Raw genomic sequence first — 20,070 nt, 5'->3', positions numbered from 1 at the left:
TTGTAAACAAATTTTAAAACTTGTTATTAGAATAAAAAAAATATTTTTTAATTTTATATTTTTTACATTTTATACATTTTATACATTTTATACTTACAGTCAATTATAATTTAGAAGAAAAAATTCAATTTATGTAAATAATATTTTTAATTTTCCCGCTGCTCATGCGCAGAAAGACTGTAAAGGGACATCTAACGATAGATTATGAAACTAAGGATTTAAATTACATTTGATATTTGTCATGTCTCCAACGGTCCGGCGTGCTTGTTGTAGCTTGTTAAGGTGTTGTTTAGAATTACATCTTTATTTTGTGATTTTATGTGCAAAATAATATTGTTATAACATAGAGAAACGCAAAAATTTGTCACATTAACTCAGGAGGAACGGTAAGTTTCGAAAATATAAAGATAATCATAATAACATCCTTTTATTTACAATAGCGTTGCCTGTCAGTTTGTTAAATCAGTTTGTTTTATCGCTTTATTTTTTCTATTCATGAAAATAATAACTGCTTGAATATTTTAATGATTAGAATTTACATTTATTTATGAAGAGAAATTTTCGAAATTGTAAAAACTTGAGTTTTTATAAACATAAAGCATAATATTTTCTTGGTTATAAAATTATTTTTTTTATGTATTATGTTCTATTAAATTTAACGAATTTATTATGTATAATTAATTTTTATAATTCATTTTTATATATCATTTAAAAATAATTATAGAATTTCGTAGGTTTTAGATAAAAATACTGTAAAAACCAGTTAAGAGAATTTCAATGATTTATTGCAATGCTTTTTTAATTAATCGATAAAATAATTTACCAGCAGTATATTTAATTTCATATACCTATTTATTCGTCATTTTTTCAAAAAAATAAAGTAATTAAATCAATTTCTATTCAAGTTTTTTATTTTCTTTGTAGCTTAGAGCAATTAGAATATATAAATATTAACATTAATTAGATATAAAAATTCAAATTAAAAGAGTTAATATTATTGTAAAATATGATTGGAATAAATAATTACAAAGTCCAGTCTTATTTTACTCTAAAAAGTATATTTTGGGTTTTAAAAACGGTAATAATAGTAAAAAACAAACTTCTATTTACAGGCCTCGGATATTATGGCTTACTCCACTTTTTTCGACTATTTTCAAACAATGCGACTTTTATCAACTTATATTAAAAAATTACGACTTTTTCGATTTTTTTTTACAAATTTTGCGATAAAATACCACATTTTTAGAATAAACTGCAACTTATTTCGATTTTTATTAATGTGAAAAGTACAATAGACACATTTTTGAATAATTTTTCTAATTAAATTTTCGAAGTATACAATTAAACGGCTTTTGAATAATTGAAATTTTGTAAAATTTAATTGAAAATAATTGATTTTTTTTCAAGTATTTTATTATAAATTTTGAAAATCAACTTTTGAAGAATTTCAATTGACAAAATTTTGAAAATAATTTAATTCTCAAAAATTTTAATGAAAAATCTTCAAATGTGAATTGGATAAAGATGAAAAATTAATGAAAATTAGTTTCTAAGAATTATATATTAAAATATTTTTGAAAAAAGTAATTCTCAAAATTTTTTCATTCTAATTTTTAAAATTCAATTAGGTGTTTTCAATATTTTCGATTACATATTTCCAAAAATTCAAATACATACAAAAAATAATAACATTACAATTTTTTAGAATTATTTTTAACATTTTGAAGAAAATAATCATATTTAAAATTTTTAATTAAAATTCTTCAAAAAATTAATTATTTTTTTTAAATATAAAAAAAGTTAGATTTTAAATAATTTAAAAAAACTAAAATTCTTCTGAAATTAGTTAAATTTTTGAATATATATTTAATTGATAATTAAAAATAATGGATTTATAGAAGAATTTTAATTAAAAACACTAAAAGAAATTGAATTTTGAAGCAATTACAAATGATTGCAAAAATTCAATTATTTTCAAAAGTAGTAAAATTTTTCTCAGAAATTCAATTATTTTCAAAAATTTTAATAAAATTCTTGGCAAAATTTTTATTATTTTCGAAAAATTTCCTGAATTCAATGAGTTTTAATATCTACTACTTTAATAAAAATTTCTAAAAATAATTCAATTAGTTAAAAAAAAATTAATAAAACTCTACGCAAACATTTAATTATTTTCATAAATAATAAAAATTTCACAGGAATTCAATTATTTACCAATTATTTTCATGTATTATTCAATTATTTTTATAAAAAATAACATTTTTTACAGGGATTCAATTATTTTTAATACAATTTTAATGGGATTCCTCGAAAAAAGTTATTATTCTTAAAAATTTTATTAAAATTTATTAAAGAAATTTAATTATTTTAATAACTTTTGCTACAATTTATTTATTAGAATTTAAGTATTATTTTCAATACATTTTTAATTATAAATTTCTTTTAAGAATATAATTATTTTCAATAAATTTTAATGAAATTCTTTGCCTAACAATTCAATTTTTTTCAAAATCATTTTAATAAAATTCTTCGCAGAAATCCAATTATGTTTAAAAATTTACAAAAATTCTCGTCGAAATTTCAATTATTTTTATAAATAATAAAATTTTTCTCCCAAATTCAATTATTTTCAAAACTTTTACTAACATTCTTAGCAGAATTTCAATTATTTTGAAATATACAATTTTCATCAAATAAATAATTTTAGAAAAAATTTGTCAAAAGAATTTAATTATTTAAAAATTTGTTGATAAAATTCTTTATGAAAATTCAATTTTAAGAAAAATTCAATTGTTTAATAGAATATTTATTTTTATAGTTAAATACTTGAATTATCGTAGAATTTTCTAATAAATATTGATTTAAAAAGGAATTTCAAATTAAAATTTTTGAAAATTTGAACTTTTCATACTTTTAATTCAGAATTTTATAGAATTAATTTTTCTCAATAAATTTAATGGAATTTTTTTTAAATATTGGAAGTTTTTAATTTCTAATATATTTAATTGAAGAATTTTAAAGAAATCATTTATAATGAAAATTCTTGAAAAATTTGATTATTTTTTAAATAGGTATATTTTTCAAAAACTCCAATTATTTTTTAAAAAAATTTTATCAAATTTTAATTATTTTCAAAGATTTTACCAAATTTTAATTATTTTTCAAAGATTTTATCAAATTTCAATTATTTTTTAAAAGATTTTATGAAATTTCAATTTTTTGGACATTTTTGAATAGTATATTATTGTTTTACTTTTGTCTTTAAAAAATTACTTATTTAAAAATATTTTTAAAAAATTAATATTAAGAATTTCTTTGTTAAAATTTTTGAAAATATTCTACCTTAAGGGCATTTGAACCATGATGACGTCACAGATTTAAAACTAATGCTTTGCACAAACTGTGACGTCATCAAGGTTCAAATCCCCTTAATATCTTTAAAAAGAAAAATGGACAGTTTCAATTATTGTAAAAAATTGAATTTTTGTTGAATTCTCGAAGAACTTTCGGAAAATTATTAAAAATTAATATAGATAATTGATTGAGGGATAAAGTTTAGTAAAAAATTGTAGAAAATAATTGAATTTTGGAAGGGTTATAGTTTTAATTTTTAGGAATTATTAAATTTCAGTAGTTGGGATTTTTTAAATTTTATTTACCGAGGAAAAAGAAATAAGAAAGGTATTTAAATATTTATTTAGCAAAATTATTCAAGTCTTGATTAATTGAATTTAGAAATCAGGTGAAGATTCAGGGAAATACGACATAAAATTTTTGTGACAAGACTGAATTAAATGAACGATTTTTTCGACTTTTTTTCTATTTTTAATCGACTAAAGGGACTTTTTTTTGTTCGTTAAAGTCGATCCGAGGTCTATTGATATTATCATAGAAATTGAATTGAATTATTTAATTTTTTCACAGGGCACATGAGTCGCCATGGTGTTCAATAAGAAAGACTTGGCAAAAGCCTTTTCTCCCAACAAAGCAAAAAAATTTGTCAAAAAAAGATTGTCAGGCACAACAAAACCAAGCACAAGTGGCAGCACAATGAGAAAAGAGGCAAGTGCCGAAACCAGTATCAAAGTAATTGTTCGTTGCAGACCTCCAAATGAACGTGAAAATCAAGATAATTATCGGACGGTAATAAAACTTGTTGATGACAAAATGCTGATATTCGATCCGAAAGAGGAAGAAAATCCCTTTTTCTATCGTGGTGTCGTACAAAAGGGCCGTGACCTATTAAAAAAGCAAAACAAAGAATTGAATTTCATTTTCGATCGTGTTTTCGGCATCGAATCAACAAATGAAGATATTTTCCAAGGCAGCACAAAGGATTTAATTTTGAATTTACTCGATGGTTACAATTGTTCTGTGTTTGCTTACGGTGCAACGGGTGCGGGAAAAACTCATACAATGCTTGGAAAGGACCGTGATCCCGGTATCACTTATCGAACGATGGCGGAACTCTTCAATCAAATTAATTTACAAAAGGAGCAACGTGATTTTGAATTGGGAGTCACTTATTTAGAAGTGTACAATGAGAATGTTCAGGATTTATTGCACAAAAGTGGACCACTACATCTTCGTGAAGATGGACGATGCGGAATAATTGTGGCTGGACTTAAAATTATCACCATTCATAGTCCAGACGAATTGCTTTCGCTTCTGGCAAGGGGAAATAAGAATCGCACTCAACATCCAACTGACGCAAATGAAGAGAGCAGTCGAAGTCATGCGGTGTTTCAAGTTTACGTGAATATTACCAGCAAATTGGATGGCCAAGTGAAACAAGTGAAATTATCAATGATCGATCTCGCAGGATCGGAAAGAGCCTCGGCCACTGGTGGCAAGGGAGCAAGATTCAAGGAAGGAGCAAACATCAATAAATCCCTATTGGCTCTTGGCAATTGCATCAATAATTTAGCGGATGGCATCAAGCATATTCCATATCGAGAATCAAAATTGACCCGACTGTTGAAGGATTCTCTTGGGGGGAATTGTCAAACGGTGATGATTGCAAATGTAAGTCCATCGAGCATGAGTTACGAGGACACATGCAATACATTAAGATATGCTAATCGAGCTAAAAAAATAAAGACAAGCATCAAGAAGAATATTGTCGATTGTCAAATGCACGTCACCACTTACATTAAAATGGTCGACGAGCAAAAGAGAGAAATCGCTTTGCTCAAGCAACAAATTCAATCATTGGAGAGTGGAAGTAAAATTGCGGTCTCTTCGACACCAAGAGACACGAGGACTGATGAGAATAGTAAATTGATTGCTGATTTTAGCAATAAACTCGAAGAATTGTATCGAAGGAAGAAAGTATTAAATGAAAAAATATTGTCTCTTGAAAGTTCCGACAAAGTTTTGTGCTGCAGGATTCAGTACAAGAAAGCTGCCGACAATAGACTTCATAATTTGACAACTTCAGTCGATGCACTGTCACAGGAAGAGCAAAATGCCAGCGGTAAATCGAGGCTCAACAAATCTCTTCAACATTTCAAGCGTCAACGTGATGGCATACAAAATCAAATGAATTCGATTTGGAAAGAATTGTCCAAGGTTTGTGCAACTTTCTTTGCCTCGTGAACTTATAAAATTACCACGAAACCTTCCATTTTTTCTATAACTTACAATAATTTCTTTTCAAATAAAACTTAATTTTTCAAGAACTATCATAAAATTATGAGACATAAATTATAATTTTAACAAATTTTTTTCATAAATACTAGATTAATAGAAGAATTTTAGTTAAAAGTAATAAAAAAAAATTGAATTTTGGAAAAGTTACAAATTATTCCAGAAATTCAATTATTTTCAAAAGTTATAAAAATTCTTCTTTGAAATTCAATTATTTTTAACATAATTCTTGGCAAAATTTCATAGGAATTGACCGGGAAAAACCGGGAATAAGCCAGGAATTTTATGCCAAATCGGGAATTATTTCACCAAATTAAAATAAATTTTATTATTTTAATTTGTTTTAAAAAATTGCTTTTTATTTCGATTTTTATAGATATTTATACTGTTCTCTAAATTTCAATTAGTTAAAAATAATTTATTTGGTAGTAAAAAATCAGTCACTGATTCAAATATAGTATGTAAATAAATTTTTAAAAAAGTTATTGAATTAATAGAAATTTTGTGAATTATTCAACTGAAAACAATAAAATTTATTAAAGAATTTCATTAAAACCTTTTTTAATAAATCGAATTTTCAAAGTATTTTAATTTAATAATTGATAATAAATAATTGAATTTTATAAAGAGTCACATTCTAATGAATCTAATTGAATTTTCGCAAAGTTTCTTTGAAAATACTGAAAAATAAGATGTTTGAAATTTTTCAATTCTGTTGTTTCAAGATAATTGAATTTTTATAAACAAATAATTGAAATTTCTTTACAATCTGTTAAAAATAATTAACTTCTTTTAAAGAATTTTATTCAAAATTTTCGAAAATAATCAAGAGAAGTTAGTCACCGTAATTATAATTTTATTTTTTAAATTTTCTCCACAATATATTCAATTATTTTCATAAATAGTAAAACTCATTGCAGAATTTCAATTATTTTTAATACAATTTTAATCGAATTCCTGGAAAAATGTAATTATTCTTAAAAAATTTATTAATATTTGTCAAAAGAATTCAATTATTTCTGGCTGAAAAAAAATCTTCTCAAGAATTCAATTATTTCCATAAGTAGCAAAATTCTTCAGATTTACTTAATTCTTTTGAATATTATTTTTAAAAAATATTCTTCAAAAGAATTCAATTTTTTTCATAAATTTACATAAAATTCTAAAAAACAATTCAATTATTTTCAAAAGTAATAAAATTCTTCGCAGAAATTAAATTATTTAAAAAATTTTTTTAAATTCTCAAATTTCCATTATCTTTATAAATAATTATATTGTTCTCCACAATTCAATTATTTTCAAAAATTTTAATAAAATTCTACTCAAACATTTAATTATTTTCATAAATATTTGATAACATTCTTTGGAAGGATTCAATTACTTTTATAAATAGTAAAATTCTTTGCAGAAATTCAGTTAGTATAAATACATTTTAATAAAATTGAATTAATCAAATTTTCAATTTTAATTATGAACAGACAAGATTATTTTAAAAAATTGAAAAAATTCTTTGTTTAATTCAATTATTTTCTAAATTTTTAATTAAAATTATTAAAAGAACATTATTTTCAAAAAAATTTGAAGAAACTTGTCAAAAGAATTTAATTATTCATAAAAACTCTAATAAAAAATTTGGAAGCCATTTGTAGATTTATTTGTGTTCGAAATAAAAAAAAATTAAATTTTAATGGGAAAAGAAAACCGGGAAATAACCTGGAATTTTGTTGAACGAAAATAGTAGACACCCTGTCAATTATTTACAAAAATTTTTTAATAAATTTCTTCGAAATAATTCAATTATTTTCATAAGTAATAAAATTTTCACTGTAATTCAATTATTTAAAATACAAAATTACATAAAATTTTTCGAAAAATATCAATTATTTAAAAAGATTTTTAGAAAAATTCATCGTAAGAATTCAATTATTTAAAAAAAAATTTAACAAATTTCTTTTCAAAAATGCAATTATTTTTATAAATACATAATAAAATTCTTCGCCGAAATTCAATTATTTTTATAAACTTGAATAAAAAATTCATTGCAAGAATTCAATACATTATAATAATCGTAAGTTCCTTTCCGTTAGCAAATTATCTGCATTCATTTGTTTATTTTGAAAATTAAATTTTGTGGGTTAAGTATTGACATTTTTTATTTTTTAATGTCAAACTTTTTAATGTGGAAAATACTTTACTTATTAAATTGTCTCGACTCTTTGGTAAAACTAAAATTATCAAAAATTCTAAAAAATTCAAAAATCCGAATTTCTTAAAATTCAACATTTTTTCTTCTCTTTTATGAGATTAAGCTTCATTATTTTTGTGCTTTTGGAAAATACTTTACTTATTTAATAGTCTCGACTCTTTGGTAAAAATCTAAAATTATCAAAAATTCGAAAAAATTCAAAAATCCGATTTTCTTAAAATTCAACATTTTTTTTTCTCTTCTAGGGGATTTAGATTCATTATTTTTGTGCTTTTAGAAAATACTTTACTTATTAAATTGTCTCGAATCATTGGTAAAAAATCTAAAATTATCAAAAATTCGAAAAAATTCAAAAATCCGATTTTCTTAAAATTCAACATTTTTTCTTCTCTTTTATGGGAATTAGCTTCATTATTTTTGTGCTTTTGGAAAATACTTTACTTATTTAATAGTTTCGACTCTTTGGTAAAAAATCTAAAATTATCAAAAATTCGAAAAAATTCAAAAATCCGATTTTCTTAAAATTCAACATTAGTTTCTTCTCTTTTTTTAGGATTAAGCTTCATTATTTTTTTGCTTTTGGAAAATACTTTACTTATTTAATAGTCTCGACTCATTGGTAAAAAATCTAAAATTATCAAAAATTCTAAAAAATTCAAAAATCCGATTTTCTTAAAATTCAACATTTTTTCTTCTCTTTTATGGGATTTAGCTTCATTATTTTTGTGCTTTTAGAAAATACTTTACTTATTTAATAGTCTTGACTCTTTGGTAAAAAATCTAAAATTATCAAAAATTCGAAAAAATTCAAAAATCCGATTTTCTTAAAATTCAACATTTTTTCTTCTCTTTTATGGGATTTAGCTTCATTATTTTTGTGCTTTTGGAAAATACTTTACTTATTAAATTGGCTCAACTCTTTGGTAAAAAATCTAAAATTATCGAAAATTATCAAAAATTCAAAAATCCGATTTTCTTAAAATTCAACATTTTTTCTTCTCTTTTACGGGATTTAGCTTCATTATTTTTGTGCTTTTAGAAAATACTTTACTTATTTAATAGTCTCGACTCTTTGGTAAAAATCTAAAATTATCAAAAATTCTAAAAAATTCAAAAATCCGATTTTCTTAAAATTCAACATTTTTTCTTCTCTTCTAGGGGATTAAGCTTCATTATTTTTGTGCTTTTGGAAAATACTTTACTTATTTAATAGTCTCGACTCTTTGGTAAAAAATCTAAAATTATCAAAAATTCTAAAAAATTCAAAAATCCGAATTTCTTAAAATTCAACATTTTCTCTTCTCTTTTATGAGATTAAGCTTCATTATTTTTGTGCTTTTGGAAAATACTTTACTTATTTAATAGTCTCGACTCTTTGGTAAAAAATCTAAAATTATCAAAAATTCGAAAAAATTCAAAAATCCGATTTTCTTAAAATTCAACATTAGTTTCTTCTCTTTTATGGGATTAAGCTTCATTATTTTGGAGCCGTACACATAATACGTCACGCGATTTTTGACCATTTTTAACCCCTCCCTCCCCCTATGTCACACTTCGTCACAAATCTTGAACCCCCCTCCCCCCTACGTCACGTCACACACGTAAATTTCACTGTAAATTTTATACATTGGACAATATATATTATATCTTACACTCTAAATTATTGAATCAGTTAAAAATACCTGATTTAGAAGCAAAAAGTCAGTCACTAATTCAAATAGTAATATTTTTTTTCTGACAATTAGTTGAAAATAACTGATGTTTCAATACAATTGTTTTTGATTGATTCAATTAGTCACGTTTAACTACCTACATAGCACCGAAACTTTCCTAAAGATTTACTCGCAAGCTTCGAAATATTTAAATTCAAAGTTTAGTGAAAATTGTGAAAAGATATAAATATCCCACTTCAATAAATGTTTAGCGGGAAACTTTCCTGAACATTTAAGTTAAATTTTCAGGAAAATTTTCACGACAATATAGTCGAAAATGCAATTCAAATGTTCAGGAAAGTTTCAAGCTATATTTTTAAGAAAACTTGACGATAGACATTTATTGGAGTGTTTTGTGGATAATTTTTCAGTTATTTTTAACTGATTCAGAAGCAAAAAGTCAGTCACTGCTGATTGTCAGTTAAAACCATGATATTTAACTGATTCAAATTAAGAGAATATATTATTTATCATCATAATATAAATAATATGCCAATAGATGTTAAACAGGTACATAATAGATATTAAATAGTTTAAAGCATTTTTAACTTGTTTTATTTAGAAAAAGTGACATTGTCACATATAATTTCTTATAATCTTTGAATTTAAAAGATTGTGACGTAACACATGAGTTCACCCCCCCCCCCTCCCCCATGTCACACTTAGTCACAATTCTCAGACCCCCTCCCTCCCCCTAGCCGCGTGACGTATTATGTGTACGGCCCCTTTTTGTGCTTTTGGAAAATACTTTACTTATTTAATAGTCTCGACTCTTTGGTAAAAATCTAAAATTATCAAAAATTCGAAAAAATTCAAAAATCCGATTTTCTTAAAATTCAACATTTTTTTTTCTCTTCTAGGGGATTTAGATTAATTATTTTTGTGCTTTTAGAAAATACTTTACTTATTAAATTGTCTCGAATCATTGGTAAAAAATCTAAAATTATCAAAAATTCGAAAAAATTCAAAAATCCGATTTTCTTAAAATTCAACATTTTTTCTTCTCTTTTATGGGAATTAGCTTCATTATTTTTGTGCTTTTGGAAAATACTTTACTTATTTAATAGTCTCGACTCTTTGGTAAAAAATCTAAAATTATCAAAAATTCTAAAAAATTCAAAAATCCGAATTTCTTAAAATTCAACATTTTTTCTTCTCTTTTATGAGATTAAGCTTCATTATTTTTGTGCTTTTGGAAAATACTTTACTTATTTAATAGTCTCGACTCTTTGGCAAAAAATCTAAAATTATCAAAAATTCGAAAAAATTCAAAAATCCGATTTTCTTAAAATTCAACATTTTTTCTTCTCTTTTATGGGAATTAGCTTCATTATTTTTGTGCTTTTGGAAAATACTTTACTTATTTAATAGTTTCGACTCTTTGGTAAAAAATCTAAAATTATCAAAAATTCGAAAAATTTCAAAAATCCGATTTTCTTAAAATTCAACATTAGTTTCTTCTCTTTTTTTAGGATTAAGCTTCATTATTTTTTTGCTTTTGGAAAATACTTTACTTATTTAATAGTCTCGACTCATTGGTAAAAAATCTAAAATTATCAAAAATTCTAAAAAATTCAAAAATCCGATTTTCTTAAAATTCAACATTTTTTCTTCTCTTCTAGGGGATTAAGCTTCATTATTTTTGTGCTTTTGGAAAATACTTTACTTATTTAATAGTCTCGACTCTTTGGTAAAAAATCTAAAATTATCAAAAATTCGAAAAAATTCAAAAATCCGATTTTCTTAAAATTCAACATTAGTTTCTTCTCTTTTTTTAGGATTAAGCTTCATTATTTTTTTGCTTTTGGAAAATACTTTACTTATTTAATAGTCTCGACTCTTTGGTAAAAAATCTAAAATTATCAAAAATTCTAAAAAATTCAAAAATCCGATTTTCTTAAAATTCAACATTTTTTCTTCTCTTTTATGGGATTAAGCTTCATTATTTTTTTGCTTTTGGAAAATACTTTACTTATTTAATAGTCTCGACTCTTTGGTAAAAAATCAAAAATTATTAAAAATTATCAAAAATCCGAAAAATCGAATTGCTTAAAATTCAACATTTTTTTTTGTCTCTTATGCCATTTAGCTTTATTTTTATTTGAATTTTTATTCAAGAGAAAAAATGGAAAACTGAAAAAATTTAGAAACTTTTAAAAATTCCAGGCCTTTTCCATGATTTCCCTGATTTCCAGAAGCCTTTTAAAAATTCCATACCATTTTCATGATTTTCCAGATTCTGTAGGAACCCTGCTTTTGTCTGACTTTCTTCTAAATTATCGAATTCAGTGATTTCTGTGGTGAATTTGGTTAAGTTGTAAATTGATTAATTTCTATTTGAATTCGTTTTTTTTAATGTAGAAAATCTGATGTTAATTTAATTCTTTTTTCGTTATGCACGGCAAAAAATATTTAGCTGGATGAACTACAGATTTTACTTTAGTACCCGTGTAGAAATTGCCATTATAGTCCCTGATAATAATAGGGCTCTTTTGTGGCCCGTAACAGTTTTCCCCAACAAAAAATTATATCGTTTTCCCTATCAGGGCCTAATACGGCCCGATTGATGATACCGAATTCCACATTTTCGAATATAATATGGCACGCGAAGTAATTCCCTTATAAGGGTCCCAAACAGAACAAATACGGTCCCTAATATTAAAAGTTTAATTAATTATTTTTTATTATTTTGCGTCTAGTATTATACAATCAAATTGTTAGTCTCAGTTTATTCAACTACTATATATTATTATATTATAGTATATTATAATTATTAATTAGTTATTCATTATTATGAATTTATATTTTTAAAAAATTAAAAAAATAGCTCCTTGCAACATTTTAGTTTATTTAACCAATTTGTTTATTAATGTGGCACGCGAAGTAAATCTCTTTCAACGGTCCCAGTCAGAGGAATAAGGCTCGCTGATTACAAATCTGAAGTCATTTTTAAACATTTCAAAATGGCGGATCCAATATGGCGGTCAAAATTAAAAATTTGATCAGATTCGAATAATATTTGTAAGCCGGTGGTTTTTAGAGTCGCTGATTACGAAGCTGATTTTACTTTTTAAAAATTCAAAATGTCGGATCCAAAATAGATTGTCAAAAAACTTGTTACTCACGGGTTTTTGGAGTCGCTGATTACGAATCTAATATCACTTTTTAAAAATTCAAAATGTCGGATCCAAAATAGATAATAAAATATTTAAATATGATCCAATTCGCTTAAAACTTGTAAAAATAATAAATTATTTACATTATAGATTAGTGAAAGCAAGAATTTCTTAAAAGTGACTTCAAATTTGTAAATAGCGATCTCAAAAACCCTCAAATAACAAGTTTTATGTGAATCTGATCAAATTTGAATTTTTTCCGCCATATTGGAACAGCCATTTTTAATTCGTAAAAAGTGACTTCTGATTCGTAGTCAGCGACCCTAAAAACCCCCAAGTCACAATTTTTAAGAAAACTGCGTCAAATTAAAAATTTTTCCGCCATATTGGAACCGCCATTTTGAATTTTTAAAAGTGACATCAGATTCTTATTCAGCGACCCCGAAAACCCCCGAGTAACAAGTTTCATGCGAATCTGATCAAATTTGAATTTTGACCGCCATACTGGATCCGCCATTTTGAATTTTGAAAAAGTAACATCAGATTCTTAATCAGCGACTCCAAAAACCCCTGAGTAACAAGTTTTAATTACTGATAGAGACATTATTTTTTGTAAATTAATAATTAATGTGAACATAAATGTCCTCAAGTATTAAGGAAGTCATTGTAGCGTGCGAGCGTGGTTAGGTGGTTAGATTATCGGTTTGCGAATATTAGGGTCGTGGGTTCAATTCCCGGCGTTTAGGAATTTTTTCTCTGTTAGATGTATTTGTATTAAATATATGAGGTAAAATAAACAAAAGTACGTAGGAAAAAAGGTTAGAAAACGAAATTAAACAATTATTAAACATAAATAAATAAATAAATAAATAATTTCAGTTTACTACCTACTTTATATAATTAATTTAATTGTTTTTTATAGTTGTTTCAACTACGTTTTTTATTGGGGCCTCCAGGAGCTATGATAATTAATGTTAGAACTATGATATTAATTTATGATAATTATTTACTCATCTTCCTAATTATTTACGCCTCCTGGAACTACAAGAAATAGTCAAAAATGAATAAAAACCAGGGTTTTTTAAGTAGGCGGTCATTTGTAATTAGTAGGGCTTTGATAGGGGTCCTGTTAGGCCCTTGTTTGGGGCCACATTAATTTTCCACTATCGGGCCCTATTACGTTTTGCGTAACGAAACTGGTGAGGTCCCCAGCAATTTGCCTTATTCGGCCCCTAATATTAAAAGGGAAAACTTATACGGGCCCTACCAGTGCCACATTGCAATTTCTACACGGGTAGCGAAATTATTCAGTGCTTCAATTAATACTTTCGTTATTCTAGAGAAACTTATCGCTATTTCAAGTAAAACTTTTTTCATTGTGTAATAATTATTATTTCTTTGAAAAGTATTTAATTTAAAATGGCTTTATAAAATAAGCAATGCAAAAGATGACCCAGATACTAATTGTAATTGTTCTAGCCATAGTTTAAGTCTAGTAATGTAAATTCTATTTAAATTGAGACCATTGAGTGAAATTATTTAAATTTTAGTTAGTTAAATCTCTTTGTTAGGTTATAATAATTATTTCTTTAAAATTTTTTAAATTGTTTAAAATAAGCAGCCCCATAAAACATTCCCGCGCGCTTGCGCGCGGATAGTTTGGCTAGTTATTTATATAAATAATAAAATATCTTTACAGAAATTCAGTTATTTTTTTATAAACTTGAATAAAATTCGTTGGAAGAATTAAATTATTTTCAAAAGTAATAAAATTCTTCGCAGAAATTCAATTATGTTCAAAAGTTAAAAAAAAATTCTTGTCAAAATTTCTAGTATTTTTAAAAATAATAACATTCTTCTACGAAATTCAATTATTTTAGAAAAATTTTAATAAAATTCTTGGGAAAATTTGAATTATTTTCATAAATAATAAAACTCATCGCAGGATTTTAATTATTTTTGATACAATTTTAATCGAATTCCTCGAAAAATGTAATTACATTTTTCGAGGAATTCGATTTAAATTATTCTTAAAAACTAAATTAAAATTCGTCGAAAGAATTCAATTATTTAAAAATTTGTTGATAAAATTCTTTATAAGAATTAAATTTTAAAAATATTCAATTATTCAATAAATTATTTACTTTTGTATTTAAATAATGAAATAATTTTGAAAAGGTTTCAAATTTAAATATTTGAAAATTTGAATTTTTTCTGCTTTTAACTTTCAATTTTGAAGAATTAATATTTTTTTAAAATGTTGAATTTAATATTTTTTTTAATAATTTGAAGTTTTTATTTTCTAAAATATATTTAATAAGGGGCCGTACACATAATACGTCACGCGATTTTGGACCCTTTTTAACCCCTCCCTCCCCCTATGTCACACTTCGTCACAAATCTTGAACCCCCCCTCCCCCCTACGTCACGTCACACACGTAAATTTCACTGTAAATTTTATACATTGGACAATATATATACAGTCGGGTCCCCATACTGTTACATTTCCAGAAATTTCCCACTCCTCCAGACTCAGCTCTGTTATGTGCTCAAAGTATGCCTACTGCGCACTTTTCAGGAACGTAAATATATACACCTCAAGTTTGGCCTAGAAGTATATGCCCCCTTTTCTTTGGGCTTAAGAATACGGCCCTGAAAATTGGTGACGTAACATGACGTCACCTAACACTTCTGAATTTGGAGGTTATGCAAAAACATAACACTACTGAGGACATAACAGTTTGGAATCTAACAGTATGGGGACCTGACTGTATTATATCTTACACTATATATTATTGAATCGCAGTTAAAAATACCTGATTTAGAAGCAAAAAGTCAGTCACTAATTCAAATAGTAATATTTTTTTTCTGACAATTAGTTGAAAATAACTGATGTTTCAATACAATTGTTTTTGATTGATTCAATTAGTCACGTTTAACTACCTATACATAGCACCGAAACTTTCCTAAAAATTTACTAAAGATTTACTCGCAATTAAGCTTTGAAATATTTAAATGCAAAGTTTAGTGAAAATTGTGTAAAGATTTAAATATCCCACTTCAATAAATGTGTAGCGCGAAACTTTCCTGAAAATTTAAGTCAAATTTGCAGGAAAATTTTCACGAAAGTATAGTCGAAAATGCAATTCAAATGTTCAGGAAAGTTTCAAGCTATATTTTTAAGAAAATTTGACGATAGACATTTATTGGAGTGAGAAATTTAAATCTTTACACAATTTTAAAATAAACTTTGCAAGTAAATTTTTCGAATTATGCAAGCAAATCTTTAATATACAATATTTAGAAAAATTTCGGTGTTTTGTGGATAATTTTTCAGTTATTTTTAACTGATTCAGAAGCAAAAAGTAAGTCACTACTGATTGTCAGTTAAAACCATGATTTTTAACTGATTCAAATTAAGAGAATATATTATTTATCATCATATTATAAATAATATGCCAATAGATGTTAAACAGGTACATAATAGATATTAAATAGTTTAAAGCATTTTTAACTTGTTTTATTTAGAAAAAGTGACATTGTCACATATAATTTCTTATAATCTTTGAATTTAAAAGATTGTGACGTAACACATGAGTTCACCCCCCCCCCCCCCTCCCCCATGTCACACTTAGTCACAATTCTCAGACCCCCTCCCTCCCTCCCCCTAGACGCGTGACGTATTATGTGTACGGCCCCTAATTAATATTGAAGAATTTCCGAATAATCGAAATTTAGTAAAATTGAATTTTGAACAAATGTATTTGAAAATTGTCAAAGAACTTTTTAAAAAATTATTAAAAACGAGCACCAATTCTCGCGGCAAACTTTTTAGCATAAAATTAGCAATTTTAAAAATAATAGAATTTAAAAATTTCTAATTCAAATTTTTGTTGAAGCACTAAAAAAAATCCAATTTTGGAAAAATTCAAATAATTGCAGAAATTCAATTATTTTCAAGAGTGATAAAATTCTTCTTATGAAATTTAATTATCTTTCAAATTTTTTAAAAATTTTCGTCAAAATTCCTATTATCTTAATAAATAACAAAATTCTTCCACAAAGTTCAATTATTTTCAAATCAATTTCAAATTCCCAAAAATAGTACGCAAACATTTAATCATTTTTATAAATAATAAAAATTTCTCAGGAATTCAATTATTTACAATTTTTTTTATAAATTCCTTCGCAATAATTCAATTATTTTTCATAAATAATAAAATTTTTTTAAGGAATTAAATTATTTTCATAAAAAATAATTAATAATTAATAATTAATAATTAATAATAATTATTAATTAATTGTAGAAAATAATAATTGATTTGAAACGATGAAAATAATTTTGAAAAGGTTACTGTAATAATATTCTTATAATATAAAACAATGATTTTATCACTCGGCCATCTTTAATTATTATAAAACATTCTTATAAGTTATTGAATTTAAAAAGATTTGAATTTGAATGTTTTGAAAAATTCCTACGGAAAATAATATTTAAATATTTATTTAAAAAAAAAGTTATTGATGTTTTCGAATAATTTTTTACAATTAAAGAAATTTGCAATTAAATGTAAAAGAACATTTTTTTTGAGTTAAATTTTTTCTCTATTTTCTAAAAATTTAAAAAGTTTTTTTACTTTTTTCTACTTTTTTTTTTAATTTTCAATTAAAATTTGTAATTGACAAATAAAATAGAATATATGCAATGTTTCTTTTCCAAAAGAAAAGAATTTGTTTCTGAACAATATTGTTATTGAGAAATATAAATATATGCACAAAATATTTCCTATTTCTTAATTATAATTTTTTATAAAAATTAACAATTTTCTATTTTTTATAAATAAAAAGGAGAAAAATTATGTTCCTAAAGTTCTGAACGTTCAAATGAACGAAATATTTTTTCATTACCAATATTTTCAACAATTACTGCGATTACAATTAAAATTAAAAGTATGAATTAAATATTTGAAAAGTAAAAATTAATATTTTGAAGCTAAGTGACAATATTATTATAATAAAATTTTAATTCGAAGAAGAAATAAATAAATTTTGTTCATTTGAACGTTCAGAACTTTAGGAGCATGAAAAATTTAGGTACATAATTTAGATTAAACGAAGTTTGTTATAGAAAAAAGCAAATAATAAACAAAATTTATTTGTTAATCATAATTTTTTTATATTTTCTAATTTCAAATATTGTTTTATTATAAATCATGAAAAAATACCTGCATTTTTTTGATCTGTCAAACAATATTTTTTAAAGAAAAAAAATCAAAAGTATATACAAAAACTAACTTTATAGTGTGGACAGAATGAAAGAAAGAATAAGACGATTATTATAATTAATAATTCTATATTTTTCAATTTCACTAAATTTTCTTTTCTCTCTTTTCTTTTCAGGTTGAAAATGAATTACAAATTCTCGAACTTGAGATCAAATCCAAAGATCTCACCGAGAAGTTGAGGGAGAAGACGTCTCTGTTACAAATGGAAGTCGAAAGAATAAGATTGCAACAACAATGCGAGCATGGCAAGCGTATCAATAGTCTCGAGCAATGCGAAATGCACTCTGATTTAACCATAATCAAAATGTTGAGTTCAACAGTACAAACATACTACAACATGATGAGGGGCTACGGAGCCGTGAACGAGAAGATGAAAATCGAATTTAAACAACTCATTAAATCATTAGAGGGCGTTCGCAATATAAAATGGTCTGATTTAGAATCAACAACGGCGGAAGAAGATTTTTACAGTATGACAATTCTCGACATCTTGGACAATCCTTTAACCGGTGAAATGCCAATTTTCCAACCCACAGCTCTCGACGAACAAGAGCAACAATCACAAGAGTCAGTAGACTGTACACCCTCTGGCATTACGGCGACTATCGAACCTCATAATTTGACTGTTACTCTAGAAGAATCTCTCTCCACAAATACATTAGACACAGAAGCCGAGGCCAGTAACAGGACCATTGACGTCAGCAAACTCAACAGTACAATTAATCTTCAAGAGCCAAAATTCCGTAAACGTATTCTCCACGACAAAAATACTGGTCCAGGTCGAACACCACCGAAATTCATCAGGAAAATATCACCGAAAAATAAAGTTATCCAAAATACGAATAATATCTCAGGCAAGGAGAATAATAATAAGGAAGCGCCTAAACATCAATTATTCATGAGCGCAAAAAGTATCGCTATTTTAAATAAACTCAAAAGTGACAAATTAAAAACACTACCACCACCACCATCATCATCGAGCAGTAATTTCGCCAGCAATGATCAGTCGGACGCAACACTCAAGGTCGTCAGAGGAAAGGAAAGGCGAGCTCTTACTTCTTCGCATCATCCTTACCAGAAAAATATCGTCAAGCCGAAGTAAGTTGTCAAGAGAGAAATCTGAATATTCATTTCTGAATTTTAATTACAATAGCTCAGCAAAGAAAAAAAAACGAGTAAATCGGAATTTTGTTCTACTATAATGTGTGTGACCCCCTAGAAGCTAACTTGATTGTTAACTTGCAGATCTACTCCAGCATTACCTTTGTCTAGGGTTCCCTGGTAGTTTGAGCAAGTCTAGTGATTTTTTTTAATTATTGATTTATTTTATGCGTACAAGATAAGATGTATTGTATATATTAAAATCAGATATAAGGTCATGAAGACTATAATTGTGAGAAATAAAATGCACTTAAGCTGCAACAATTCTCCAGTGATTTAAGCAATACACTTGTCACATCCTCATTTTTGATTTATTTTGGAAAAAAATCTGCTCCCCCATCGAAACATAAAAAATTCAAAACATATTTGAAACTTTTTTTCAATTTTATAAGTAGAGGACAAAAAATTTTTCCTAAACGGTAAGAATATCGTCTGATGTGCATTTTAGAAAAAACAGATTAACAATTTCAGAATGAATCAAAAATGAGTAATCTTTTTAAGAAAAATGAATTTCAAGAGATATTCTGAGGAATAAATAGAAGCAAATACTATAGAAGTTTTAGCAATTTTTTACTATATTTTTTTATATAACAATTTCTATTGATTTTAGTTTTAGACATTTTAGAGTTAACAACAGTATTTATAATTGAAATTGAAAAGGCACGAATTGACTGAGAAATTAATTGTCACTTTTGAAATTTTTAAAGAAATTTTGTTAATATCTATAAAAAAAAATAATGTCGTGTAATAATAATAATTTATCTTAAGTTAAAACAACATTGATTTGAAATCAATGTCCGGTGATTAAGATTCACCATTTTTACTGACATTCTCACATCTAATGAGTTGTTTGAATTTTATTCCAGTATTTTTTTTTTTTAATGAAAAAAGAATAAAAATTGCAAACGTTACGCTTATAAATAAAAAATAAATATATATAT

At 25.2% G+C, this 20,070-nt stretch overlaps 1 protein-coding gene across 1 annotated transcript; it reads left to right on the top strand.

Moving 5' to 3' along the window:
* The first annotated feature begins 229 nt into the window (after nucleotides 1-229).
* LOC122497792 (kinesin-like protein KIF18A) lies at nucleotides 230-19,130 on the top strand. Its single transcript, XM_043605086.1, has 3 exons — nucleotides 230-386; nucleotides 3,925-5,571; nucleotides 18,084-19,130. Exons 2-3 carry the CDS (start codon nucleotides 3,940-3,942, stop codon nucleotides 19,068-19,070), a joined length of 2,619 nt encoding a protein of 872 aa, XP_043461021.1. The 5' UTR covers nucleotides 230-386; nucleotides 3,925-3,939; the 3' UTR covers nucleotides 19,071-19,130.
* The last annotated feature ends 940 nt before the right edge of the window (nucleotides 19,131-20,070 follow it).

This window comes from Leptopilina heterotoma, unplaced genomic scaffold, assembly GCF_015476425.1.
Source record: "Leptopilina heterotoma isolate Lh14 unplaced genomic scaffold, ASM1547642v1 Lhet_14, whole genome shotgun sequence".
Lineage (NCBI taxonomy): Eukaryota > Metazoa > Arthropoda > Insecta > Hymenoptera > Figitidae > Leptopilina > Leptopilina heterotoma.
The sequence above is the reverse complement of the archived record's forward strand: the minus strand, read 5'-3'. Positions and strand labels throughout refer to the sequence as shown.